At 45.8% G+C, this 27,490-nt stretch overlaps 1 protein-coding gene across 1 annotated transcript; it reads right to left on the bottom strand.

Annotated features, from left to right (window-relative positions):
* Nucleotides 1-212: 212 nt before the first annotated feature.
* On the bottom strand, nt 213-27,490 carry LOC144483053 (carboxypeptidase B-like). The gene is made up of 11 exons (XM_078201900.1): nt 27,300-27,490; nt 27,126-27,201; nt 26,912-27,036; nt 26,712-26,814; nt 18,974-19,075; nt 18,689-18,793; nt 18,473-18,583; nt 13,711-13,801; nt 9,942-10,144; nt 8,730-8,814; nt 213-1,015 (listed from the first exon to the last, which is right to left on the bottom strand). Exons 1-11 carry the CDS (start codon nt 27,371-27,373, stop codon nt 816-818), a joined length of 1,275 nt encoding a protein of 424 aa, XP_078058026.1. The 5' UTR covers nt 27,374-27,490; the 3' UTR covers nt 213-815.

Genomic DNA, 27,490 nt, shown 5'->3' with positions numbered 1-27,490 from the left:
AATCATAGAGTTTTGAGACTGGGAGAACCTGTTCCATTATGGTAGGAGGGCTGATAACCATTGGGCAGGCTTGAGGTGAAATTTGTTACGGTCTGGAAGAATATTGAAAGCAGATTCAGTTGACTATATGCTTATTAAGGAAAATTTTACGGGGCTATTGGAGAAAGAGAATGCAAATTGGACCAAGTAGACAATTCTTTACAAGAGCTATTGCAGGCACAATGGGCGAAATGGCTTCCTTTATTATCTTATGGTTTTAAGTGTACGAAGAACATTGTCGATTCAATCATTATTGTGTATTCCAAGACAAATTTCTTTTATTCATTCATGGGAAATGGGCATCGCTGCCTGGCCAGCATTTATTGCCCATTCCTATTTTCATGAGGGCATTGCTGTGGCTCTGGAGTCACATGTAGGCCAGACCAGCTAAGGATGGTAGATATTTTTCCCTAAAGAGCACTGGTGAACCAGATAGGTTTTTCTGGCAATAGACATTGAACACGATCAGCAGTAGATTCTTAATTCCAGATTTTTTAAAAATTGAATTTAAATTCCACCATCTGCCATGGCGGGATTTGAACGAGGGTCCCCAGAACATCAGCTGAGTTTCTGGATTGATAGTCGAGCGATAATACCACGAGGTTATCACCTCCCCTTAAATCACCACCCCTTATTATTCTATTCGGAATGTACATTCAGATGAAAAGTGCTGGTACATTAAAAGATATCTTGAACCCTTCCATCTGCAACATCAAAGAAGATTTGAATTCTCTGAATCTTCAACTTGAAGGTCAGCCAGGAAACATTTCATCCGTTCACACACTGGGTTCACACAAAGCGTTGAGGACATAAGAGGCGATGTGGTTGATTGCCAACATGGTTTCTTCACACGTTGTTCTGATCTCAGATTCAGGCAACAGGAAGCCATGTTTGCCAGTGTCACGGAGTTCAAAGGTGAACGCATACTTGATGCCAAGATCATACACCCAGTCATCTGAACCACCAGCGGCAAGATCTGGTGGAAAAAGAATTTTAAAAATCAATGAGACCATTTTGTAGAATGTATGGTATAGAATGTAAAGTTTAAAGTCTATTTATTTGTCACAAGTAGGCTTACATTAACACTGCAATGAAGCCACTGTGAAAATCTCTGAGTCGCCACACTCCGGCGCCTGTTTGGGTACATTGAGGGAGAATTTAACATGACCAATGCACCTCACCAACATGTCTTTCAGACTGTGGGGGAAACTGAAGCTCCCAGAGGAAGCGCACGCAGACACGGGGAGAACGTGCAGACTCCACACAGACAGTGACCCAAGCCAGGAATCGAACCTGGGCCCCTGGTGCTGTGAAGCAGCAATGCTAACCAGTGTGCCACCATGCCGCCCTATGTAGACATGCACAAAGCTGGGTTTCCCATTACAATCCTTATTGAGATGCTTCCCTACTGGTCAGGATTTCTGTCAGCACGGAGATGATATTAGATAGATGATCATATTTCAGGCCCAGAGGGCTATTTATAAATGGGAGGTGGGCTCCTAGCGGAAGTTGGGTGTCACACCAGTCTGGGAATGGTGGCCAGACTTGGGAAGCCCTAAGACCCGGGAGGAGTAAGCAATCAGTGAACTTCCTGTAAAGGAAAGAATTATTTCAATATTTTTTTAAATTCATTCATGGAATCATAGAATCATAGAAATCATAGAATCCCTGCAGTGCAGAAGGAGGCCATTCGGCCCATCGAGTCTGCACCGACCACAATCCCACCCAGGCCCTACCCCCACATATTTTACCCGCTTATCCCTCTAACCTACGCATCTCAGGACTCTAAGGGGCAATTTTTTTTTTTACCTGGCCAATCAACCTAACCCGCACATCTTTGGACTGAATGTGTGGCGTCACTGGCTGGGCCAGCATTTATTACCCATCCTTGAGGGCAGTTAAGAGTCAACCATATTGCTGTGGCTCTGGAGTCACATGGAGGCCAGACAAGGTAAGGTCAGCAGATTTCCTTCCCTGAAGGATATTAGTGAACCAGATGGGTTTTTCCAACAATCGACAATGGTTTCGTGGTCATCAGTAGATTCTTAATCCAAAAGAGAAAATGCTGGAAAGTCTCAGCAGGTCTGGCAGCATCTGTAAGGAGAGAAAAGAGCTGACGTTTCGAGTCCAGATGTCAAAGGGTCAGCCGGACCCGAAACGTCAGCTCTTTTCTCTCCTTACAGATGCTGCCAGACCTGATGAGATTTTCCAGCATTTTCTCTTTTGGTTTCAGATTTCAGCATCTGCAGTAACTTGCTTTTATCCAGTAGATTCTTCATTCCAGATATTTTTTTTAATTCAAATTTCACCATCTGCTGTGACGGGGTTTAACCCTGTGACCCCAGAGCATTACCCGAGATTACTAGTCCAGTGACAATACTATTACACAACCACAACACAAGGATGAGGATACTAACATGAAGGCATTGAGTGTCCTTGGAGTTAACGTTGACCAGTGAGCATCGCAATGAGGCATGAACAAGGCTTGGGAATAAATGGGGATATGGGTGACAGAGTTGTGGGTGACCTTATATTTATGGATGGGATAACTGGAAGACTAGCCAGGTGAGCTCTGGAATAGTTGAGATGAGAAAATCTCTCAGCTGGGAAGTATGGGTGCCTTCAGGGAGTTGAAGATTTCCCTCAAGACTGAGCAGTTGTCACTGCTACTTTGATGTGTTTAGATCCAGTTGGTGCCTTTGTGAAGCAGTGAATTGAATCAGGTAATAAAACCAAAATACTGCAGCTGCTGGAAATCTGCAATTAAAAATGGACAATGCTGGATAAACTCAGCAGGTCTGGCAGCATCTGTGGAGAGAGGAGGTAACATTTCAAATCGATTGATCCTTTTTCAGTTCCGTGGAGGGGTCGTCCTGACTCAAAACGTTAACTCTCTCTCTCTCCACGGATGCTGCCGGACCAGCTGAGTTAGAACCCGAGGATCTCTCCAGTGGAGAAGAGTCCACACAGCCCAACTCTCCATCAGAGAATCCAGCATTTTTTGTTTTTATTATCATTGAATCGGGCTGTAGCTTTGCTGTTCAGGCACAGGTTTCAAGTGGAGATGGCATTGCAAGAAGCAACACTGGGCTGCTCAAGTGATTTGGGAAGATGTAACCCCCACTTTGCACTTTCTCCAGCTGTGATCAGTTCATTCATACTTGAAGTTCCCGACCAGTGCACAGTACTCACACACAGGCCCCAGGTGAGAGTGGTGTGCTTTAGCTCTATTCAATGTTTATATTGGTTAGGCAGAGTTGAGATCAGAATCACCTTTCCTACCAGCCTGTAATACAATATGCGAGATAGGACTCAACACTACCCCTTATTGTTTCGAGGCGATGGCTTAGTTAAGCACTAGGCTATTAATCCAGAAACTCAGCTAATGTTCTGCACATTCGGGTTCGAATCCCGCCATGGCAGATGGTGGAGTTTGAATTCAATATAAAAAAATCTGGAATTAAGAACCTACTGATGGCCATGAATCCATTGCCGATTGTCGGAAAAATCCATCTGGTTCGCTAATGTCCTTTAGGGAAGGAAATCTGCCGTCCCTACCTGGTCTGGCCTACATGTGACTCCAGACACACAGCAATGTGGTTGACTCTTAGCTGTCCTCTGAAATGGCCTAGCAAGCCACTCAGTTCAAGGGCAACTAGACATGGGCAATAAATTCTGGCCACCCAACGATGCCCATGTCCCACAAATTAATTTTTAAAAAGAGATAGACTAATGATTTATGGTTACACCACTAAAGGCAGAAATTTAAGCTTGGCGTGTGGGTCCCATAAATGGAAGCAGAAGCGGGCATGAGGAGCAGGAGACCTCAGATGGTGCACTATCCAAGCCTTGCCCTACACCTTGCACCAGCTCTGATACTGGCACCTTAGTGCATCGCACATACCCAGCAAAACGGTCACACCAACTGGGTGCAGCACCGCACCATCATCGGAGCAGCTGACAGAGATATTCCAGGCCTCCGACCCTGGAGGAATGTGGAACAAAAACCAGTTACTGGACCCCAGGCAAATGACAAGCGCTGGAGGGTGCACCATTTGATTTGATTTGATTTATTATTGTCACATGTATTAGTATACAATGAAAGTATTGTTTCTTGCACGCTAAACAGACAAAGAATACCCTAATAGGGAAGGAAAGGAGAGAGTGCAGAATGTAGTGTTACAGTCATAGCTAGGGTGTAGAGAAAGATCAACTTAATACCAGGTAGGTCCATTCAAAATTCTGATGGCAGCAGGGAAGAAGCTGTTCTTGAACCGGTTGGCACGCGATCTCAGCCTTTTATATCTTTTTCCCAATGGAGGAAGGTGGAAGAGAGTATGTCTGGGTTACGTAGGGTTCTCGATTGTGCTGGCTGCTTTTCCGAGGCAGTGTGAAGTGTAGACAGAGTCAATGGGTGGGAGGCTGGTTTGCGCGATGGACTGGGCTTCATTCACGACACTTTTGTAGTTTCTTGCAGTCTTGGGCAGAGCAGGAGCCATACCAAGCTGTGATACAAACGGAAAAAATGCTTTCTATGGTGCATCAGTAAAAGTTGGTGAGAGTAGTAGCGGACATGCCAAATTTCCTTCGCATCCTGAGAAAGTAAAGGCATTGGTGGGCTTTCTTAACTATAGTGTCGGCATGGGGGGACCAGGACAGGTTGTTGTTGATCTGAACACCTAAAAACTTGAAGCTCTCGACCATTTCTACTTTGTCCCCATTGATGGAGACAGGCAGTAAATGTTAAGTGTCCAGCAGGAGATAAATGGAGATTTGATGGAGTTTCCATGGTTTGGCACGTACAGTGGAGGAGTCTCTTCAGGTCATGAGTGCTGCTATCTTCCTGTCTTTGGATTGCATGGCTTCCTCCACTGAGAGATTGGAAAGCCAGACACGGGATATTCGCCAATGACTGCACAATGTTCAGCACCATTCGCGACTCCTCAGATATTGAAGCAGTCCATGTTCAAATGCAACAAGATCTGGACAATACCCAGGCTTGGGCTGACAAGTGGCAAGTAACAGATGCTATGCAGATGCCAGGCAATGACCATCGCCAATAAGATGAGGATGTCCACAATAGTCAACCAGGGCAAGGGCACTTCAGAGTCAGCATCCTGCCTCCAGAGCGATGATAAAGCACCAAAACGCAGCAATCAAGAAAAGAACACAAGAAAAACACTTGAGACACACAAGGGCCATTCGATGCATCCTGAATGTGTTGTTGTTCAGCTGCTCTTGATTAAATTGTTTTTCACTCGATGTTTGTGTGAAACTTATGAATGGAGTGAAGACTATGTTGTTCAGGCAGCAAAACAATTATCTATCCATCCTGAGACTCAGAGGCCCTTGAGACAGATGTGTGCATAACGAGACGTGAGAAGGTCGGTGAGGATCTTCCGATGGGCTGGCCAAGGGTCTTAGAGCAGTTCCTTTGCAGTGTATTTGAAGACTATTGGAAACGCCTCAGGGTCAGAGCGGTCCTCGTCTCTCAGACACCAAGAACTTGCTGTCCTTTCTATCCTTCCACATCACACTTGTGTTCTCCAGCGCCACGCCCCCCCTCTCCTCGGATTCATTGGCAGACTCATCCTTCAATGTTCCCCGGTGACCCTTTACGCTCTCACCCCTTAACAGAGCAAAGTTGTGCAGAGCAACAACAAAGATATTCTGTCCAGAGGAAACTGCAATGCGCTCCCAGGTTGACCCAGAGTCTTCTGAGGAAACCAATGATCCTCCTCCTCTACCCCAGCCAGCCTGCCGCATCCATCGTCAGATCGCGGTGTCCCTGAACAGCCCCGAGCAGACAGCAACTTTCAACTGCCCTGCTCTCAGAATTCTTCAGCTTAATTTCTGTGAAGCGCGAGATCATCGAGTCACTCTGCAGATCCCACAAAATTGATCCAAGATCCAGATTAAAGGTCGCCAGCTGTGATCTGGTCACCTTCCCGATTACAAGCATGGTTGAGCAACATATATACACACTGACATCACAGCATCAACGATACCAATCTCTGTGACACCATCATGATTGGAAACGACAGAATTACCATTGTGTCTCCATGGGTGACTTCAACAGCACGACCATGCTGGTCATGGACGGGGAAAGAGACCAGTTCAGAGTTAATCTGGATCTTGGGGCAGTGTCGTTGATATGGTTTTCCTGTATAGAAACCACAGAATCGCTACAGTGCAGAAGGAAGCCATTCGGCCCATCGAGTCTGCACCGACAACAATCCCACCCAGACACCAAGAACTTGTTGTCCTTTCTATTCTTCCACATCACACTTGTGTTCTCCAGTGACCCACCCCCCCGCCCCCCTCGGATTCATTGGCACACTCATCCTTCAATGTTTCCCAGTGACCCTTTACGATCTCACCCCTTAATGGAGCAATCCCACATATTAACCCCGCTAATCCCTCTAACCTACTCACCCCAGGACACTAAGGGGTAATTTAGGATCCCAATCAACCTAACCCGCACATCTTTGGATTGTGGGAGGAATCCGAAGCACCCGGAGGAAACCCATGCAGACACGGGGAGGCCGTGCAGACTCCGTACAGACAGTAACCCAAGCTGGGAATTGAACCCAGGTACCTGGAGCTGTGAGGCAGCAGTGCTCACCACTGTGCCACCGTGCCACCCGTAAGCGTGTAGGCAGATTACATCAACTTTGTGGGATCTGTAGAGTGACTCGGTGATCTCACTATCTGGGGTTATGACAGGTCAGATACAGAGGGCATATAGCTAACAGAGTGGCCTTCCCAACTTAACCTGAAGGCAGTCCTTGACCCAAAGCAACAGTGCCAGGCCGGGCTTCACTGCCCTGCACCAGCTGACAAGGAGGCTGCGAACTGGCTGAAGAATTTCAGATTTGACATCTAGCTGCTCAACAGTGCGTACAACAGTAGTAGTCGCTGTCCTCATCCACACTCCCCTCTCATTGGCCTTCAGCCTTTTCCTGACACATTTGTTGCCAGACTTGTTGCTGGTGCCTCTGATCAGCTTCCTTCTTCTTCCTCCTGCTCCTCCTCTTCTCCTCAGAGGAGAAGCCTCCATGTGAGTGAAAGTCCCACATGGTTCAATGAGGATATCTGCACAGCAGCCAAGCTTTAAGGTAGCCGCTTTGACTGAGGGGCCTTCAAGCCCTGAGCCCCTGAATAATAACCAAGGAAGTATTGCAAGATCACACAGCTGCTCAAAGTAATAAGGACATTATCCCACCACACACAGCTATAGGGCCCGGGTGGGACTGTGATCGGTGCAGACCCGATGGGCCAAATGGCCTCCTTCTGCACTGTAGGCACTCTATGATTTTCTAGGATTGGCAGCTCCAACAACAGTCAAGAAGCTTGATACCATCCAGGGCAGAACAACCCACTTGATTGGCACCACATCCACAAACATCCACTCCCTCCACCACCGACGTGCAGCAGTGTGTACTATCTACAAGATACATTGCGGAAATTCACCAAAGATCCTTAGACAGCACCTTCCAAACCGGCGACCACTTCCATCTAGAAGGACAAGGGCAGCAGAAACATGGGAACACCACCATCTGCAAGTTCCCCTCCAAGCCACTCACCATCCTGACTTGGAAATATATCGCAGTTCCTTCACTGTCACTGGGTCAAAATCCTGGAATTCCCTCCCTAGCGGCATTGTGGGTCAACCCGGAGCACCTGGACTGCAGCAATTCAAGAAGGCAGCTCACCACCACCTTCTCAAGGGGCAACTAGGGATTGGGCAATAAATGCTGGCCAGCCAGCGACGCCCATGTCTCATGAATGAATATAAAGCCTCCTTAGTTCTTGCTCTGCCACAGTGCTGTGGCTTTTTATGCTGCCCTTGCTCATGAAGGAGTGGCCTAGCATGAATTACAACCACTCATATAGCCCATGCATCAACTGTAAAAGTGTATTGGTCTGTATTCAATTCCATTCTAATGTCTTTTTAGTGATATTAATTGACCTTTTGACTTTTGAGACAAGCCATCTTCCATAATATCCAATTTGGACATGATGACCTTGGGAAGTTCTCCAGATGCCATATTACCCAATGTAACAGTTTGAAGTTTATTTATTATTGTCACAAGTAGGCTTACACTGCATTGTAATGAAGTTACTGTGAAAATCCCCCAGCTGCCACACTCCAGCGCCTATTCGGGCACACTGAGGGAGAATTTAGCATGTCCAATGCATCTAACCAGCACGTCTTTCAGACTGTGGGAGGAAACCAGAGCACCCAGAGGAAACCTACGCAGACACGGGAAGAACGTGCAGACTCTGCACAGACAGTGACCCATGACCGGAATGGAACCTGTGTCCCTGGTGCTGTGAGGCAGCAGTGCTAACCACTGTGCCACCACTGAGCATCAGAATGGACAGTTGCCCCATCCCTCACACCACCACCTCTCACACCACAAAATTCTGCCCCAGGAGTTTGGAAGACAATCATGACGACCTGGCTGCATTAGGGTCCGTCAGCTATGTATCTAAAGAAGGAGAGCAGGATGTTTAGTTCTCTAGGTGGCAAACTGTGGAACGAAGTAACATTGAGTATTTTAGCACAGCACAGCACTATTACAGCATCAGTACCCAAGTCGGGATTGGATGGCTGTCACAAAATATCCATCAGCAGCCTGGGAGCAGCGTCAATATTCACTCTGGGATCATGAAACAGTACTTACACATTGTGCTGGATCCAGGTCCAAAGTCAAAGCGAGTTCCATAAAGACTTCTCAGAGCCTCAACTGCATCCGAAGCTAGTTTATTCTGAAATAGACAGACCAATGAACAAACCTGATTACTAAATATAATAAATATTATAATGCAGGACACTGGGGAAGGATTTCCTGTTTCTGCACTGCAATGTGTCTGCTTTTTCATCTCCACACTGTCTAAACAGCAAGTGGAACAATGATCGACATCAGGAGGAGGAACCTACTGTGGGAGAAAGCCCACACCCCTTGGGCAAATAGATTCTGTGTTGCAGCTATATATACGGCTCTGCTTTTCCACAATCAGGATATATTGGAAATCGTTTGTTGAAGAACTGATTGCTGATGCGTGGAGACACGGTAGATTAAATTTAATGTAGAGAAGCATGAAGCGATAGATTTTAGAAGGAAAAATTAGGAGATCCCATATAAATTATTCAGTCACAGGTTGCAAGGGCATTCCAAGTATCAGAGATTCTACCGCCACAGGAAACGGTGCAGGCAAGGGGCGGACAATGGGAAGTTCCGTTGACCTCAGGCAGAATTTTCCAGTCTCTGGTCGGACAAGGCCATAAATCCCGCCCACCAACTTACATTTGGAAGCAGCAGGCTGAAGCTGCACAGGTTGGGTGGATTGGCCATGCTAAATCGCCCCTTAGTGTCTGAAATTGTGCAGGTTAGGTGGATCGGCCATGCTAAATTGTCCCTTAGTGTCCAAAGATGTGCAGGTTAAGTGGATTGCCCATGCTAAATTGCCCCTTAGGGTCCAAAGCTGCGCAGGTTAGGTGGATTGGCCATGCTAAATTGCCCCTTAGTGTCCAAAGGTGGGCAGGTTAGGAAGATCAGCCATGCTAAATTGTCCCTTAGTGTCCAAAGATGTGCAGGTTAGGTGGATTGGCCATGATAAATTGCCCCTTAGTCTCCAAAGATGTGCAGGTTAGGTGGATTGCCCATGCTAAATTGCCCCTTAGTGACCCAAGATGTGTACGTTAGGTGAATTGGCCATGCTAAATTGCCCCTTAGTGTCCAAAGATGCGCAAGTTAGTGGGATTGGCCATGCTAAATTGTCCCTTAGTGTCCAAAGATGTGCACAAGCAGCAAGGAGTTTTGTACAGTAGACAAGCAATTTACATAAATGCCCTTAATTAATTCAGAGTTCATTTGTGAGATGCAGTCACCTACCAGTTCATCGTGGTCAACTGCCAATGAGTAGGTGTAGGAGTATGGGAACATACATTTCTGGGAGTATGAATGGATGGTGAGATAGGCCTTGATAGTGGAGCTGTGGTTACGGATGAAATCTGCAATGGCCTTGACCTCCTTTTCAGATTCTACGTTTGGTCCACAGTAAATTTCAGAACATGGTCCATTTGATGCTCCTTTGCCTGCAGGTTAGGCAGGTGTTGAACAGTTACGATAGTCACCTTCCACTTTTTGACATTCTATACCTCTACCATAAGCTGTGGATCGCAGATAAAGAGCCGAATCTTTCCCCCTGTATCCCCCTTGGCCCCAACCCACCACTGATGCATGCTAATGCCAGGCATGCAGATGGGGAATTTGGGTGCTTATATCATGGATACCCAGTCCTTTTGTCTCCCAGGAACCATCACTTGAAGTGTGGGTCTCGTGCAACATTGAGGTTGCCTCTAAATGTACAAGGTGGAGGAAGAGAGCCTTATAACAACCTCCTCACCCTCCGTATATTTGAGCTTTTTTTAGAAAGCTTGTGGCCTGAGGTATCCATCGTGGGTAAGACAACTGCAGACTTGCAGTCAACTCCAACCCAACCTGATTCACTTAAAGTCTCCTCTGTCTAATGGCTGAAGGTTCTGCCTCAATGAATCGCTGGAGGACATGGGTCAGTACCATTAACTGTTCATAATGCAACAGTAAATTGACAATGTCACAGACAAGACCAAAGTTGGTGTGGAAAATGAAACATGCAATACCAGGCCCGGACTAGAAATCATAGAATCATAGAAACCCTACAGTACAGAAAGAGGCCATTCGGCCCATCGAGTCTGCACCGACCATAATCCCACCCAGGCCCTACGCCCATATCCCTACATATTTTACCGCTAATCCCTCTAATCTACGCATCCCAGGGGCAATTTTAGCATGGCCAATCAACCTAACCCGCACATCTTTGGACTGTGGGAGGAAACCGGAGCACCCGGAGGAAACCCACGCAGACACGAGGAGAATGTGCAAACTCCACACAGACAGTGACCCAAGCTGGGAATCGAACCCAGGTCCCTGGAGCTGTGAAGCAGCAGTGCTAACCACTGTGCTACCATGCCGCCCTAAAAGCTTTTCTGAGTTTAGAACATAAAACATAGAACATAGAACAGTACAGCACAGTACAGGCCCTTCGGCCCTCGATGTTGTGCCGAGCTTTGTCCAAAACCAAGATCAAGCTATCCCACTCCCTATCATTCTGGTGTGCTCCATGTGCCTATCCAATAGCTGCTTGAAGGTTCCTAAAGTGTCCGACTCCACTATCAAAGCAGGCAGTCCATTCCACACCCCAACCACTCTCTGAGAGAAAGAACCTTCCTCGGACATCCTTCCTGTATCTCCCACCATGAACCTTATAGTCATGCCCCCTAGTAATAGCTACATCCACCCAAGGAAACAGTCTCTGAACGTCCACTCTATCTATCCCCCTCATCATCTTATAAACCTCTATTAAGTCGCCTCTCATCCTCCTCCGCTCTAAAGAGAAAAGCCCTAGCTCCCTCATAAGACCTACCCTCCAAACCAGGCAGCATCCTGGTAAATCTCCTTTGCACTCTTTCCAATGCTTCCACATCCTTCATATAGTGAGGTGACCAGAACTGCACACAATATTCCAAATGTGGTCTCACCAAGGTCCTGTACAGTTGCAGCATAATCCATAGAAACCATAGAAACCATAGAAACCCTACAGTGCAGAAGGAGGCCATTCGGCCCATCGAGTCTGCACCGACCACAATCCCACCCAGGCCCTACCCCCACATATTTACCCGCTAATCCCTCTAACCTACGCAACTTAGGATTCTATGGGGCAATTTTTAACCTGGCCAATCAACCTAACCCGCACATCTTTGGACTGTGGGAGGAAACCGGAGCACCCGGAGGAAACCCACGCAGACACGAGGAGAATGTGCAAACTCCACACAGTCAGTGACCCAAGCCGGGAATCGAACCCGGGACCCTGGAGCTGTGAAGCAGCAGTGCTAACCACTGTGCTACCGTGCCGCCCTTAAACTCTTAAGGGCCAAAAGGGGCAAGGGACACTTGTCCCAAACACAGCTCTTAAACTCAAACCCCCTGTTAATAAACGCTAACATACTATAGGCCTTCTTCGCGGCTCTATCCACTTGAATGGCAACCTTCAGAGATCTTTGGATATGAACCCCAAGATCTCTCTGTTCCTCCACATTCCTCAGAACACTGCCGTTGACCCTGTAATCCGCATTCAAATTTGTCCTACCAAAATGAATCACCTCACACTTATCAGGGTTAAACTCCATCTGCCATTTTTCGGCCCAGCTCTGCATCCTATCAATGTCTCTTTAGGGCTGAGATACATTGACGGAGCAGAGTAGACAAAGTAACACAGCCATGCTTTAACACATCTGGAATGATTGGGTAGCACGGTAGCACAGTGGTTAGCGCTGCTACCTCACAGCGCCAGGGACTTATATTCAGTTCTGGCCTTGGGTGACTGTGTGGAGTCTGCACATTCTCCCCGTGTCTGCGTGGGTTTCCTTCAGGTGCTCCAATTTCCTCCCACACTCCAAACGTGCGCGGGTTAAATTGATTGGCCATGCTAAATTCTCCCTTAGTGTCAGGGGGATTATCAGGATAAATACGTGTGGTTATGAGGATAGGGCCGAGCTGGGATTGTAATCGGCGCAGGCTCAATGGGCTGAATGGCCTCCCTTTGCACAGCAGGGATTCTATGATTCTGTGATAATTCTATACACCTGGTGGACACCAGGCAGGTAGGCAGTTGGCATGCCTGACATTACTTACTTGTCCTCGAGCCATCATATCCTGCGGCCAATGATTATATCCAGTTCTCCTGAGCACGCAACAGGGACAAGTGTCCTTGCCCCTTTTGGCAGCAGCCGTCAACCAGATAAATTTCCATTGGCTGGGAGTTACTTGCCAGCCACTCCACATGATTTCCAAGGGAATTGAGCCTCAGTAGGTAAAACACCTCAGACCTAATCTCCAACTCAGTCTAGCCCACAGCCCAGCTAGAGTTCAAAGTGGCAGCAAGTCCATGTCAGATCCAATGATCCCCTTTAACTGATGTAAAGTTCAAAGTTTATTTATTATTGTCACAAGTCGGCTTACATTAACACTGCAGTGAAGTTACTGTGAAAATCCCCTAGTCGCCACACTCCGGCGCCTGTTCGGATACACTGAGGGAGAATTTAGCATGGCCAATACACCTAACCAGCACGTCTTTCGGACTGTGGAAGGAAACTGGAGCACCCGGAGGAAACCCAGGCAGACACAGGGAGAACGTGCAGACTCCGCACAGACAGTGACCCAAGCCGGGAATCGAACCCAGGTTCCTGGTGCTGTGAGGCAGCAGTGCCAACCACTGTGCCACTGTGCAATTGTATTCAACTACTTTATAATGCTTAACTCCAGTTTTACTGATATCACACAGCCTGAACTCCACTGTTGAGACTGCTAGCCTCAATGGAGGCCCACCACGTAACTTTCTCCCATTACAGTGTGTGCCACTAAATGGAACAAGATTGAGCAAAACTCAATAGTCACAGAATATCATCATTCACAATTTTCTATGGGACCCTTGGCGCTGACACTGTGAGCGAAAAGCAATATTGAAAGAGAATTAGGTCCTCAATATTTAATTTTGATCATCACAAATAAAAACACACTGCCCCACATCGAGAAATGTGTCGGTTAAAATGCTGAGACTTACCACACCATTGGGCATTGAAGTTTCTGTTGGGATCAGTGCCCACACACTCAGAGCCAGGATTCCTGGATCGTGTCTTCCTCCAAAGCCGATCCTGCGGTGGGGCAAAGTGGCCAAGCACATACATAAAAGAGAAAAGCGCAGCAAAACCTGGAAATGAGGGGTACCAGTTAAGCTTGTCCAAACTGGTCTTGTATACCTTAAAATGGAACTCCAGTGTTACTGGCTACTGATTTTTGCTGGGAATTGAACATTTTGGAATGTTTTTTGCCTTCTGGTAGATGATATCCTCACCCTCAAAGTCTTATGCTTCCATATTTCCATTTTCTTTCAGTGCAATATTTGAAATTAGATAGTGTGGTAAATATTGCCTTGTTTCCTTGGCACGTTATTGTGTCACCCCATTTCTCTGATAAATTCTGAAACTTCCTCCCTAAATTTATCGACCTCTCTATCTTGCTTTTCTCGTTTAAGATGTTCCTTAAAAGCTCCCTCTTCGACCAGGGTTTAGGCCATTTGCCCTGATACCTCCTGATAAGGTTCGGTGTCAAACCAAAGCACCTGAAGGAAACCCACGCAGACACAGGGAGAACGCGCAAACTCCACACAGACAGTGGCCCGAGGCCACAACTTAACCCGGGTCACTGGCCCTTCCACCACGCCGTCCCTGTGCTGCTGTAGACTTCAAGCTTTCTATCGAGGTATATCTGTTCGCATTTGGCCTGTATTTAATAAATGAACCCACAACTGTAGAAAAGGGGATAATCAGCCATGGATATCTAAGGATATAAAGGAGGGTATCAAATTGAAAGAACATGCATGCAAAGTGGCAAAGATTAGTGGGAAACTAGAGGATTGGGAAATCTCTAAAGGTCAACAGAAAGTCATGAATGAAGCTATAAAGAAGAGTAAGATAGATTATGAGAGTAAACTAGCTCAGAATATAAAAACAGATAGCAAACGTTTCTACAAATATATAAAATGATAAAGAGTGACTCAGGCAAACATTGGTCCTTAAGAGGATGAGAAGGAGGATTTAATAACGGGAAATGAGGAAATGGTCGAGGCATTGAACAGGTATTTTGTGTCGGTCTTCACAGTGGAAGACACAAATAACATGCCAAAAATTGATGACCAGGAGGCTATGGCAGGTGAGGACCTAGAAATGCTCATTATCACTAAAGAAGTAGTGTCGGGCAATGAAATAGGGCTAAAGGTAGACAAGTCTCCTGGCCCTGATGGAATGCATCCCAGGGTACTAAAAGTGATGGCGGGGAAAATAGCAAATGCACTCGTGATAATTTACCAAAATTTGTTGGACTCTCTGGGGTGGTTCCCGTAGATTGGAAAACAGCAAATGTGACGCCACTGTTTAAAAAAGGAGATAGACAAAAGGCGGGTAACTATAGGCCAGTTAGCTTAACTTCTGTAGGAGGGAAAATGCTTGAATCTATCATCAAGGAAGAAAGAATGAGACATCTGGATAGAAATTGTCCCATTGGGAAGACACAGCATGGGTTCATGAAAGGCAGGTCATGTTTAACGCATTTAGTGGAATTGTTTGAGGACATTACGAGCACAGTGGACAATGGAGAACCAGTTGATGTGGTATATCTGGATTTCCAGAAGGCATTCGACAAGATGCCGCACCATAAGGCTGCTGCGAAGATAAAGGTGCATGGCTTTCCAGGTAACGTATTGCATGGATAGAGGATTGGTTAATTAACAGAAAGCAGAGAATGGGGATAAATGGGTGTTTTTCTGGTTGGCGATCAGTGACTAGTGGTGTGCCTCAGTGGTTGTGACCGCAATTGTTTACAATTTATATCGATGATTTGGAGTTGGGGACCAAGTATAATGTGTCAAAGTTCACAGATGACACTAAGATGAGTGGTAGGGCAAAGTGTGCAGAGGACACTGGAAGTCTGCAAAGGGATATAGATAGTTTAAGTGAGTGGGCAAGGGTCAGGCAGATGGAGTACAATGTTGGTAAATGTGAGGTAGGAATAACAGCAAAATGGACTATTATTTAAATGTAAAAAAATTGCACATGCTGCTGTGCAGAGGGACCTGGGTGTCCTTGTGCATGAATCACAAAAAGTTGGTTTGCAGGTGCAGCAGGTAATTAAGAAGGCAAATGGGATGCTGTTCTTCATTGCCAGAGGGATGGAGTTTAAAAACAGGGAGGTTATGTTGCAGCTGTATGAGTTGCTGGTGAGGCCACACCTGGAGTACTGTGTACAGTTTTAGTCTCCTTACTTGAGAAAGGATATACTGGCACTGGAGGGGGTGCAGAGGAGATTCACTTAGGTTGTTTCGGAGTTGAGAGGATTGGCTTATGAGGAGAGATTGGGACTATACATTGGGATTTAGGAATGAGTTGAGGAGGAACTTCTTCACCCAAAGGGTTGTGAATCTGTGGAATTCCCTGCCCAGTAAGCAGTTGAGGCGACCTCGTTGAATGTTTTTAAGGCAACCATAGATAAATCTTTGAACAGTTAAGTAATTAAGGGTTATGGTGAGCGGGTGGCTAGGTTTATTTGTTTGTTTATTTATTAGTGTTTATTTAGTGGATAATGAAGATCCTGTAGATGTAGTATATCTGGACTTCCAGAAGGCTTTGATAAGATGCCGCACCAAAGGTTAATTCACAAGGTTAGATCACATGGGATTAGGGGTAATTTATTAGCTTGGAAAGGTGACTGGCTGATGGACAGAAGACAGAGAGTCGGGATAAACGGTTCTTTTTCTGGATGGCAGGATGTAACTAGTGGAGGTGCCACAGGGTTCGGTCCTTGAGCCCCAGCTATTTACAATCTATATTAATGACTTGGATACAGGGATAGAAGGATCTACAGCCAAATTTGCAGATGACGCACAAATAGGCAAGACAATTAGTTGCAATGAGGAAATATGAACCTTACAAATGGATATAGATAGGCTAGGAGAGTGGGCCAAAATGTGGCAGATGGAGTTTAATGTGGATAAGTGTGAGGTCATGTATTTTGGTCGGAAAAATGGGAAGGTGACTTAGTGTCTAAATGGGGAGAAACTTCGGGGTGCTCTGGTGAAGAGGGATCCCACTGTCTTTGTTCATGAGTCACAGAAAACTAGCATGCAGGTACAGCAGATAATAAAGAAAGCAAGTGGAATGTTGGCATTTATAGCTAAAGGAATAGAATACAAAGGTAAGGAAGTATTGTCGCAACTATACAAGGCACTGGTGAGATCACACCTGGAGTATTTTGCACAGTTTTGGTCCCCTTATTTGAGGAAAGGTGTAGCGGCATTGGAGGCAGTTCAGAGGAGGTTCACTAGATTGATTCCAGAGATAAGGGGTTTGTCGTATGAAGAGAGATTGAACAGTTTAGGCCTATACTCTCTGGAATTTAGAAGAATGAGGGGAGATCAAATTGAAGTATACAAGATGATAAAAGGTATGGATAAAGTAGATGTGGAGCGGATGCTTCCTCTTGTGGGGCATTCTAGGATGAGAGGTTATAGTCTTAGGATAAGGAGCAGCAAATTTAAAACAGAGTTGAGGAGAAACTACTTCTCACAAAAGGTTGTGAATCTGTGGAATTCGCTACCCCAAATTGCGGTGGATGCTGGGACAGTGAGTAAATTTAAGGAGGAGTTAGACAGATTTTTAATTGGTAATGGGTTGAAAGGTTATGGGGAGAAGGCAGGAAAATGGGGATGAGGAGCATATCAGCCATGATCGAATGGCAGAGCAAACTCGATGGGTTGAATGGCCTAATTCTGCTCCTGTATCTTATGAACTTATTTATTAGTGTCACAAATAGGCTTACATTAACACTGCAATGAAGTTACTGTGATAACCCCTAGCCGCCACACTCCTGCGCCTCTCCAGGTACACAGAGGGACAATTTAGCATGGCCAATGCACCTAACCAGCACATCGTTCGGACTGTGGGAGGAAACCGGAGCACCCGGAGGAAACCCATGCAGACACGGGGAGAACGTGCAGACTCCGCACAGACAGTCACCCAAGCCAGGAACCAAACCCGGATCCCTGGTGCTGTAAGGGAGCAGTGCTCCTCCAGTCCCATATCCTCCCTGAAAATTCCTTTCCTTGACCTCTGGCCTTTTGCATATTCAAGGAATTGTACAGGATATACACCATAGAAAACAGGTCATTCAACTCAAAATAGTCAAGGCCATTGTTTATACGATACATGAAACTCCTCCCATCCTTATTTAAATGCACCATCGTAGGCCTCTAATTCCTTCTTCCTCATGCGCTTGTCTAGTTTCCTCTATGATACATCTATACAAAACACTGTGCCCTGGAGAAGGCCCAACAATGATTTACCACAGCTGAGAACATTTAACCATCCAGGAAAGTTTGAACAGTGTGGGGAACCTGTCTCTAGAAAAGCAAAAACTGAAGGGTGACCTGATTGACGTTTGTGAAGCAACAGAGGAACATCGGAGTTAGGAGCAGGAGTAGGCCACTTGGCCCCTTCTCGAGCCTGCTGCGACATTTAATAATATCATGGCTGATCTGATTGTGGCCTGAGGTCCACAAGCTGAGTCCACAAAAAGATTAGCCATAATCTTATTGAATGGCGAAGCAGGCGTGAGGGGCCAGATGGCCTACTCCTGCTCCTAGTTCTTATGTCCTTATGTCCTTATTTACATGTTTACTCAATCCCTTATGAGTGATTTGTGCCTTTATATCACCATAATACATGCTACAGAAACTATTACCTTCCAAAATACTTTACATATCTGAGTCTTACCTTGGTCCAAGAGTAAGCATAGCCATCTACATTTATGACAGGGACAACCAGAAAATCCAGTTCATTGATAAGAATGTTCAGGGTTGAGCTTGTTCCAAAATTTTCAACAGCCTGTGGAATGTAAAAGCCATTGTTTCGTTGAACATCACTGGAGCATGTTTCTCATTATCAATTCCAAAAACAAAATCCCCAAATAGATGAGTTTCCATGACTGACCTCTTTCACGAACCACTGGCAAAATGCTGGAGAAATCCACTCCCTGGCATGCATTCCACAATCCAAGAAGATGGCAGGCTTCAAAGAACCTGTTCTGTTGCCAACCTGTAACAAGAGATTGACACATACACATACACTATCATTCTATATTCTATATCACACTATATCGGGGCAATCACAGTTTCTCAAAGCATGTGACTCACTTCTGATGTGTCTGAGCAGGGTGGGGCAGAGAGATCAGAAACTATCGCAACAAAAAACTAAAAATGGAAGACGTGATCTTACCTGGAGGAGATAGATGGGTCGACCCTCATAGCTCCGTCCAATTTCAAGCCGAGAAATCAAGTTTGGGTTTTCATTGGCCATGGTCGCAGTCCAAGATTCAATCTGCAATTCATTATCAAGTCTTAACAGCCACTGGAAATACTTTGAATACTGTGCGTATATATATTTTGCTGGTAAAAGGAAAATGTGTGAATACATCTTATCCATAAAGCCCATTACTCCCGTGTTCATTAATGTATGCCTTATCCCGATTACCCAACTGCAATCTCCTCCAGTCCCATATCCTCCCGGAAAATTCCTTTCCTTGACCTCTGCTCTTTTGCATATTCAAGGAATTATACAGGACATATGCCATAGAAAGCAGGTCATTCAATTCAGAGAGTCAAGGGCAATGTTTATGCCGTACACGAAACTCCTCCCATCCTTATTTAGATGCATCATCATAGGCCTCTAATTCCTTCTTCCTCATGCGCTTGCCTAGTTTCCTTTATAATGCATCAATACTATTGGTTTCAACCATTCCCTGTGGTACTGAGTTCCAATCCCACCACTCATTGGGTAAAGAGCGGGAGGGTCTTTACCAGATGTACCCGGATATACTCCCTTCCACCTTGTTCCGTCAGGAAAAAGATACAAAAGTATGAGGACATGTACCTGTAATGACTTCAATCAGGCCACTGAGGTTGAACTATTGGAACATGAACTCCCTGATTAAGGAGTCAATTGATGAGTCAATCAGGGAGTCTTTCCCTTGTATTTAACAGGGAGTGTCAGTTCCTCTGGCACTCCCGAAGATAGACTGCTCACTGATAGCACTCTGTACTGCTGTTGGAATTGTAAATAAAGGGGTTTCGGTGAAGGGACTTCTACCTCCAAAGACTTATTGCAGTACCAACTGACTCAAGAACAGCTTCTTCCCTGCTGCCATCAGACTTTAAAATGGACCTATCTCGCACTAAGTTGATCTTTCTCTACACCCTAGCTATGACTGTAACACTGCATTCTGCACTCTCTCATTTCCTTCTCTATGAATGGTATGCTTTGTTTGTATAGCGCGCAAGAAACAATACTTTTCACTGTATACTAATACAGTGACAATAATAAATCAAATCAAATCAAAATCAAAAGATGTTACACCATTGGTAGCACGTTTTTCACTCAGAAGGTGGTGGGTGCGTGGAATCGGCTGCCAGCAATGGTGGTGGAGGTGGATTCGATAGGGTCTTTTAAGAGACATTTAGATAAGTACATGGAACTTAGTAAGATAGAGGGTTATAGGTAAGCCTAGTAATCGCTAAGGTAGGGACATGTTCGGCACAACTTTGTGGGCTGAAGGGCCTGTATTGTGCTATAGTTTTTCTATGTTTCTATGAAACCAGAGCACCCGGAGGAAACCCACGCAGACACGGGGAGAATGTGCAGACTCCATACAGACAGTGACCCAAGCCAGGAATCGAACCCGGGTCCCTGGCGCTGTGAAGCAGCAGTGCTAACCACTGTGCCACCGTGCTAATAGACAGAGCTAAGCAATTCTGCAACCAATGGACCAGGTTAAGCTCTGCAGTCCTGCCACATCCAGCCATGAATGATGGTGGTCAATTAAACCAAAAGAGAAAATGCTGGAAAGTCTCAGCAGGTCTAGCAGCATCTGTAAGGAGAGGAAAGAGCTGATGTTTCGAGTCCAGATAACCTTTTGTCAAAGCTAAAAGGACCATCTGGTTTCAGATTCCAGCATCCACAGTAATTTGCTTTTATCCAGTTATCAATTAAACAACTCACTGGAAGAGGAGGTTCCACAAATATCTCCAACCTCAATGATGGAGGAGCATCAGTGCAAAAGATAAGGCTGGAGCATTTGGAACAATCTTTAGCCAGATGTGCTGAGTGCATGACCCATCTTGGTCTCCTCCCGAGGTCGTTAGCTTCACAGATGTTTGCCTTCAGCCAATTCAATTCACTCCACGTGATATCAATAAACAGCTGAAAGCACTGTATACCACAAAGACTATGGGCCCTGACAACATTCTGGCAACAGTACTGAAGACTTGTGCTCCAGAACTTTCCGCACCCCTCGCCAAGCTCTTCCAGTATAGTTACTACAGTGGCATTTACCCAGCAATGCAGAGAATTGCCCAGGCATACCCTGTACACAGGAAATAGGACAAGTCCAACTCGGCCAATTACTGCCCCATCACTCAACTCTCGATCATCAATAAAGTGATGGAAGGGGTCATCAACAGCACTATCAAGTGATATTTACTCTGCAATAACCTGTTCATGGACACTCAGTTTGGGTTCTGCCAGGATCACTCAACACCTGACCTCATTACAGCCTTGGTTCAAACATGGACAAAAGAGTTGAACAACGGAGGTGAGGTGAGAGTGACTGTCTGTGACATCAAGGCAGCATTTGACTGAGTGTGGCATCAAGGAGCCGTAGCAAAACTGGAGTCAATGGAAATCGGGGGAAAACCATCCATTGGTTGGAGTCATACCTGGCACAAAGGAAGATGGTTGTGGTGATTGGAGGTCAATCATCTCAGCTCCAAGACATCTCTATAGGAGTTTCTCAGGATAAGATAGTCCCAGGTCCAACCATCTTCAGTTACTTCATCAATTACCTTCAAAGAACAAAGAACAAAAAACAAAGAACAGTACAGCACAGGAAACAGGCCCTTCGGCCCTCCAAGCCTGTGCCGCTCCTTGGTCCAACTAGACCAATCGTTTGTATCCCTCCATTCCCAGGCTGCTCATGTGACTATCCAGGTAAGTCTTAAACGATGTCAGCGTGCCTGCCTCCACCACCCTACTTGGCAGCGCATTCCAGGCCCCCACCACCCTCTGTGTAAAAAACGTCCCTCTGATGTCTGAGTTATACTTCGTCCCTCTCAGCTTGAGCCCGTGACCCCTCGTGATCGTCACCTCCGACCTGGGAAAAAGCTTCCCACTGTTCACCCTATCTATACCCTTCATAATCTTGTATACCTCTATTAGATCTCCCCTCATTCTCCGTCTTTCCAAGGAGAACAACCCCAGTCTACCCAATCTCTCCTCATAGCTAAGACCCTCCATACCAGGCAACATCCTGGTAAACCTTCTCTGCACTCTCTCCAATGCCTCCACGTCCTTCTGGTAGTGCGGCGACCAGAACTGGACGCAGTACTCCAAATGTGGCCTAACCAGCGTTCTATACAGCTGCATCATCAGACTCCAGCTTTTATACTCTATACCCCATCCTATAAAGGCAAGCATACCATATGCCTTCTTCACCACCTTCTCCACCTGTGTTGCCACCTTCAAGGATTTGTGGACTTGCACACCTAGGTCCCTCTGTGTTTCTATACTCCTGATGACTCTGCCATTTATTGTATAACTCCTCCCTACATTATTTCTTCCAAAATGCATCACTTCGCATTTATCCGGATTAAATTCCATCTGCCACCTCTCCGCCCAATTTTCCAGCCTATCTATATCCTGCTGTATTGCCCGACAATGCTCTTCGCTATCCGCAATTCCAGCCATCATAAGGTCAGAAGTGGGGATGTTCATTGATGATTGCACAATGTTCAGTACCATTCATGACTCCTCAGATACTGAAGAAGTTCACGTCCAAATGCAACAAGATCTGGACAATATGCAGGCTTGGGCTGACAAGTGGCTGGTAACATTCCACTATAAGTGGCAGGTAATGAACATCTCCAAAAAGAGAGGATTTAACCATTGTTCCTTGATTCTCAATGGCATTAGCATCACTGAATTTTCCCACTCTCAACATCCTGGGGGTCACCATTGACCAGAAACGAAACTGGACTAGCCATATAAATACCATGGCTACTAGACGAGGTCAAAGGCTAGGAATCCTGGGGCGAGTAACTCACCTCCTGACTCCCCAAAGCCTGTCCACCATGAGTCAGAAGTGTCATAGACTACGCTCCACTTGTCTGGATGAGTGCAACTCCAGCAACATTCAAAAAGCTTGATACCATCCAGGATAAAGCAGGATACCAAAAGGCTTGATACCATCCAGGATAATTGCTTTCCTTTCCACAAGCATTCAATCCTCCACCACCCCCCCCCCCCCCCCCGTCCCGCCCCCGAACAGTGGCAGCAGTGTGTACCATCTACAAGATGCACTTCAGAAACTCAACAAGATTCCTCAGGCAGGACCTTCCAAATCCCCAACCATTTACTATCTAGAGGACAAGGGCAGCAGATACCTGGGATTGATTTGATTTGATTTATTATTGTCACATGTATTAGCATATTGTGAAAAGTATTGTTTCTTCCGCGGTATACAGACAAAGCATACCGTTCATAGAGAAGGAAACAAGAGAGTGCAGAATGTAATGTTCCAGTCATAGCTCGGGTGCAAAGAAAGATCAACTTAGTGCGAGGTAGGTCCATTCAAAAGTCTGATGGCAGCAGGGAAGAAGCTGTTCTTGAGTTGGTTGGCATGTGATCTCAAATTTTTGTTTCTTTTTCCCGACGGAAGTGGAAGAGAGAATGTCCGGGGTGCGTGGGGTTCTTAATTATGTTGGCTGCTTTGCCAAGGCAGCAGGAAGTGTAGACAGAGTCAATGGATGGGAGGTTGGTTTGCGTGATGGATTGGGCTACATTCACGACCTTTTGTAGTTTCTTGCGGTCTTGGGCAGAGCAGGGGCCATACCAAGCTGTGATACAACCAGAAAGAATGTTCTCTATGGTGCATCTGTAAAGGTTGGTGAGAATCGTAGCTGACATGCCAAATTTCCTTAGTCTTCTGAGAAAGTAGAGGCATTGGTGGGCTTTCTTAACTATAGTGTCAGCATGGGGGGACCAAGACAGATTGTTGGTGATCTAGACACCTAAAAACTTGAAGCTCTCAACCCTTTCCACTTTGTCCCCATTCATGTAAACAGGGGCATGTTCTCTTCTACGCTTCCTGAAGTCGATGACAATCTCCTTCGTTTTGTTGATATTGAGGGAGAGATTATTGTTGCCGCACCAGTTCACCAGATTCTCTATCTCATTCCTGTACCCTGTCTCGTCATTGTTTGAGATCCGACCCACTACAGTGGTATCGTCAGCAAACTTGAAAATCGAGTTGGAGGGGAATTTGGCCACACAGTCATAGGTGCGTAAGGAGTATAGTAGGAGGCTGAGGACACAGCCTTGTGGGGCATCAGTGTTGAGGATGATCGTGGAGGAGGTGTTGTTGCATGTCCTTACTGAACACCACCTATTGGAGGCTCCCCTCCAAGTTGCTCACCATCCTGTCTTGGACATATTCACCGTTCCTTCACTATCGCTGGATCAAAATGATGGAATCCTCTCCCTCATAGCACTGTGGGTGTACATACACCGCAGGAACTGCAGCGGCTCAAGAAGACAGCTCACCATAATTTATTGCTGGGAAATGGGCTCGAGGCTAGCCACGCTGGATATCTGGTGCCGGTAAGATCGTGAAAGGTGAGAAATCAGACGGGAACCTGATTTCTCGGCTCGCACACGATCTTACTGGCTCGCCCCACCCATCAGCCGATGGGGCGCAATGGTAAGGTCGCCCACATGTACATAATCCAGGCTGATTTTCCAGAGCAGTACACAGGGAGTGCTCTCCTGTCAGAAGTGTCATCTTTTGGGTGAGGCATTAAACTAAGCCCCATCTGTCTCATAAGTGGTTGTCAAACATTTGAACCAGGACAGGTGAATGCCCCCTTTGCTTTAACCAACATTTATCCATCAACCAGCAACTAAAACAGATGATCTGTTCATTTATTACTTTGCTGTTTGAGGAAGTTTGCTGTAGAGAAATTGGCTCCCGCATTTCCGACATTACAACAATGACGACACTTCACAAGTACTTAATCCACTTTGTGAATCCCTAATGTTACAGCTGTCATTATTAAGAGGTCTGTGGAAAAGATCTCAGAGCACTTAAGGCATAGTTAATTCATACGGTCAAGTCCAATTCATATGGCTGGATCAATTTGCTTAGTATTTTTCCAAGAACAAACATTGTTATCATGATTATTAACATGAATTGAGATAGTCAGGAATTAATATTACATTAACAGATTTCAGGGCTACCGACTAACATACATTTCATTCCTTCATCCTGTCCACATGTCCGTCCTTGGCCTTTTGCAATGTTCCAGCGAACCTCAACGCAAACTGGAGGAACAGCATCTCATCTTCCGAATGGGCACTTTACAGCCTTCCAGACTGAACATTGAGTTCAACAACTTCAGAGCATAAACTTTCTCTTCCACCTTCACCCCATTTCCATTTTTTCTTTATTCCATTTTGTTTCATCTTATCATCCTTCTTTCTCACTTCTATTTTTCCACTTCTCCAATCCAGCTCTCCTTCTCTCCACCCCCCCCCCCCCACCCCCACCCCCCCGGTTGGAATGCAAGTCTTTACAGGTAATCAAATCTTTACAGGTACAGACAATGTGAGTGGAGAGAGGGATAATCACAGGTTAAAGAGGTGGAATTGTCACAAGCCAGGATAATTAGTAGGATTTTGCAAGCCCAGGCAAAATGGTGGGGGTTACACATAGTGTAACATGAGGGCAGTGATATAAGGACGGCCTCAACCGGGATCTTGGGTTCATGATTTTTTAAAAATACTTTTCCAATTCAACCAAATCAAGACCAATTTAGAGTCTCAACAAGTTGAGACATTTCCGATCCAAGCTGACAAGACAGGGTATGCAACCCTTTACCCTGTCTTGGGCCTGATCTACATGAGCCAAGCTGATTGGAGTAGGCAGACGTCTCCCCCCCCCCCCTCCCCTCCCCTCCCCTCCCCTCCCCTCCCCTCCCCTCCCCCCCCCAGGCTTGATCTCATTTGCATCTTAGCCAAAAGGCCGAGATGCCACTTTTAAAAATTGCTTCATCTGAAAATGAAGCTTAAATGCAACCCAATGACCTCAACCAAGTGCAGCATCAGCAGAGCACACTTGATCTTAGCCAAAAGGCCGAGAAGCGATACACTACGTGCAACCCCTGCCATTTGGCCTGGGCTTGCAAAATCCTACTTACTGTCTTGGCTTGAGACAATTCACACCTCTTTAACCTGTGACTATCCTTCTCTCCACTCGCATTGTCTGTACTTGTAAAGACTTGATTGCCTGTAAAGACTTGCATTCCAACCATTATAGAACCGTAGAACCATAGAACTTTACAGCACAGAAACAGGCCTTTTGGCCCTTCTTGGCTGTGCCGAACCATTTTTCTGCCTAGTTCCACTGACCTGCACCTGGACCATATCCCTCCACACCCCTCTCATCCATGTGCCTGTCCAAGTTTTTCTTAAATGTTAAAAGTGAGCCTGCATTCACCACTTCATCTGGCAGCTCATTCCACACTCCCACCACTCTCTATGTGAAGAAGCCCCCCCTAATATTCCCTTTAAAAACTTTTGCCCCTATCTAGCAATTGCGTCTCTGTCTATATATGCCGTGTTTGTGAACCCAACTCTCCACTCACCTGATGAAGGAGCAGCGCTCCAAAAGCTCGTGATTCCAAATAAACCAGTTGGAATTTAACCTGGTGTTGTGAGACTTGTTACTGTGTATACCCCAGTCCAACGCTGGCATTTCCACATATAAATAACACAATGATACAGATCTAACTGGTTGGCAAAACCATCTCAAGAGGTCGAATGGACCTACTCCTACTTAAAGGTCCTAAAACTGGCAAACATTTGAAGGAGCACTTCGACAAAAAAAAATAAACACTTTCATATTTACCTGCTCCCAACTATGATAACTTTCATAATCATAGCTGAGTGATCGGGATTCCTTGTGGTCAAACTGGTTCTCAATCAAGATCTGCAGATTCTCAGTTAATAGCCTGAAAAGATACAATGTCAGCCTCTCTTTTAATTAAAAAAGGTCTACTTATATGATTATAATTCTCAGCAAAAGTCAATACAGGATCTGAAACTGACTCATATTTCAATCCAATCTTCTCCAGTCCAGCCTGGACATCCGAGACCCAATCAGCAAGGGCCCTGAAATCCACTCTCCTGTTTGTGGTCACCAGCTCGACTGAATCTGGCTGCCAAAAATCAACCTGCGCACACATCAATAACACAATTAATGGCTTCATTCAATCAAACTCCATTAAATAGTGGTGTGTGAATTAGCAACAACAAATCATACCTTCACAGAACTGGACACATTCCTTATAAACTGCAGGTGCTGTTCATTTTCCGGCCACAGACGCAAAACTTTATCCCTGTCAACCAAACGGAAAGTAAATTGTCAGATTTAGTTTACGAGGTAGATTCCCCCCCGCCCCTCTTTCCATCATGGCACATTCAGGGGAATTCTCACCCGGGATAATATCGCCCTGCGGAACCTGAGACCGCGACAGCTGTCACAAAAACCAGGAAAAATAATCTTCCCATGGTTTTCCTAGGATTGCCGGAGTCACTTTGTCAGATGAGGAACGTATGCAGCATCCAGGTCAAGCATCTGACTGCAATCTGCACTGCAGCACATCACACACACCCTACTTCCTTATC

The sequence above is a fragment of the Mustelus asterias genome, chromosome 3 (assembly GCF_964213995.1).
Source record: "Mustelus asterias chromosome 3, sMusAst1.hap1.1, whole genome shotgun sequence".
NCBI classification, from domain to species: Eukaryota; Metazoa; Chordata; class Chondrichthyes; order Carcharhiniformes; family Triakidae; genus Mustelus; species Mustelus asterias.
This window is presented reverse-complemented; position numbering and strand designations above follow the sequence as displayed.